General features: G+C 57.1%; 1 protein-coding gene across 1 annotated transcript in view; it reads right to left on the reverse strand.

Moving 5' to 3' along the window:
* VOLCADRAFT_97306 (uncharacterized protein) overlaps nucleotides 1-1,779 on the reverse strand; it is a gene marked incomplete at both ends in the record, with an annotated part of 5,410 nt that extends 3,631 nt beyond the window's left edge. The window contains 2 exons of the mRNA XM_002956291.1: nucleotides 296-550; nucleotides 978-1,779. Coding sequence (XP_002956337.1) covers nucleotides 296-550; nucleotides 978-1,779 — 1,057 coding nt within the window. The remainder of the gene's footprint in view (nucleotides 1-295; nucleotides 551-977) is intronic.
* Nucleotides 1,780-2,197: the final 418 nt, after the last annotated feature.

Raw genomic sequence — 2,197 nt, forward strand, 5'->3', positions numbered from 1 at the left:
TCATGGTGTGGTTGAGGTTGTGCGATCCCTTATGCGACTTGCGGAGCGAGGCGAAGAGAGGCAAAGGGCGAGAACCAGAGTAACTACAGATATCGCCTGACCGCGCGAAAACAAGTTCCGAATAACCGAGAGAGAAACCGAAGCGTGAGAACTGATAGGTCACAGCTATGGAAAGTCCTTCTCCACCGGCCGGCGAGCCGCCTCGCCACAAGAACGAAAAAATAGTGCAGAACAGCACCAACGCCACAAACCGGAAAAGAGCCAGAGCCTTTCATAGAAAGAGCGGCTAATTAACCTGCCCAACCGCCTGTTAACACCAGCAGGAAAAGGCCTCCGTCCCGAAAACGAACATGGGGGAACTCTCTTGATAGATGGCCTACGCCGACCTTGAAAGCGACTGCAAAAAACTCATAGACGTGAAGGACGGGCCACGAAAGACAAGCGCGAGCACGCTCCATAATTCTCCAAAGAAGACCAAGGCCTTGTCCACGACCAAAGGCAGCTTGACAACCAAAGTCATGACGCGCACACAGGCGCACAGCGATGGGGCCTAGGCGCACGCGGGCGCACAGCAGGTGAGGCCGAAGCGCACGCGGGCGCACAGTGATGGGCCAAGGCGCACGCGGGCGCACTAGACGAGGCCAACGCGCACGCGGGCGCACTAGACGGGGCCAACACGCACGCGGGCGCACAACCAAATGGCCAAGGCGCACACGGGCGCACTAGATGAGGTCAACGCGCACGCGGGCGCACAACCAGACAGCCAAAGCGAATGAAGGTGCAGCTCGCAGAAAGGCGAAAACCAAAGGCGCGCAGGCCTGTGTACAACGCTCAACGCCGCCGCTTTTCATCTCTCGCATTACGGCCGGCATCATCTTCGCGCCTCCTGTAGTCATACCCAGAGCCGCCGCGCGCTCCACCCCCTCGCGAGCCGCCTGCTCCATCACCGCCAGTGCCGTGACCGCCTGCTCCCCCACCTGAGCGGCTGGCAGCGCGCTTTAGCGCTTGGTCCTTGACGCCGTCTACCAATTTCCGGGGTTTTGTCTTGTCCCGGAACTTGTCCTCATTACACAAAATGCTGAAGCAGATGTCGGCGGCAGCGAGGCCAATGCGCGGCTCGGCCGCCAAGGTGTTAGTGACCGCCATGCCGACCTCCGCACGGCGAATCAAAGGCTTGAGAACCTTAGTGGCGCCCTTGACATTCGGCGGATCCTCTGCCAGCAATGCTAAAGCCAGTTTGCCCTGCGTGGCAAAACCATGGAAAATTTGCTTGCGGAAGCCCGACGGGTCAGTGGGCTGTTGGGCCTCGATTCGGTCCACCAGGCGCCGCAATCTCTCCGGAGCTTCGTCGTCGCTGCTTGATGATGAACTCGAGCTGGAGCTTTCTTCCTTCTTCTTCCTTTTCTCTTTGCTCCTTTTAGCCTTGTCGGGTGCGACCGATGCCGCCGCGGCCTGGGCTGGCGACAGCACAGTGGCTGCCGGATTTTGACCCGCTGTTATTACCTTGGCCATGGAGGCCAAAAGCTGGCTCTGCTCTGCCATCTGTTGCTGCAATGGAGTTATGTTCTGCTGGATGGCGGTGGTAACCACCGCCGCTCCAGTGGCGGGGCTGCCGGCCGGTGGAGAAGTTCGGTTGGGGAGTGGTGGGAAAGTGATGCCACCAGCCTCGCTGGTGGAGGGACCCGCAAAGCCGGTGGTGGCGTTGATCACTAAATTGGCGCCATCTTGGGCGGCCGTACCTTGCCTTTGCTGCACTTGCTCGTTGTTCAACGCTGACATTAGAAAACGAAAGACTACAGGAACTTGAAACAGATGGTGATGACTAGGTGGGGCTTCGATGGCGAGCACGATGCTCTATCCGAGATTGAACAGCAAAAAGAGAAAGCTGTCAGCTACAAGCTGAAGCTCTACTGAGTGAAAGGCAGAATGCCTGAAACGAAAGAGCTGAAGCAATTAGTACTCGCCATTCCAATACGGTTGTACGACAGTCGCACAGAACCAGACTTAGAGACTCCGATCGCTTCGCTCCGTCGTATCTAAGTCAACAATAAGATGTGTGTTCCTTTACAATTTCATGACAAATGACCTACCTGCATACTGCACCCTCGCTTTTCCTTGATGTACAGCTGCGGCAAGTACTGTCCCGCCGCGTTACTTCTTGGAGTTGAATGCGTTGTGTCCTTACAGTACGTAGTGA

The sequence above is a fragment of the Volvox carteri genome, assembly GCF_000143455.1.
Source record: "Volvox carteri f. nagariensis unplaced genomic scaffold VOLCAscaffold_59, whole genome shotgun sequence".
Taxonomy (NCBI): Eukaryota; Viridiplantae; Chlorophyta; class Chlorophyceae; order Chlamydomonadales; family Volvocaceae; genus Volvox; species Volvox carteri.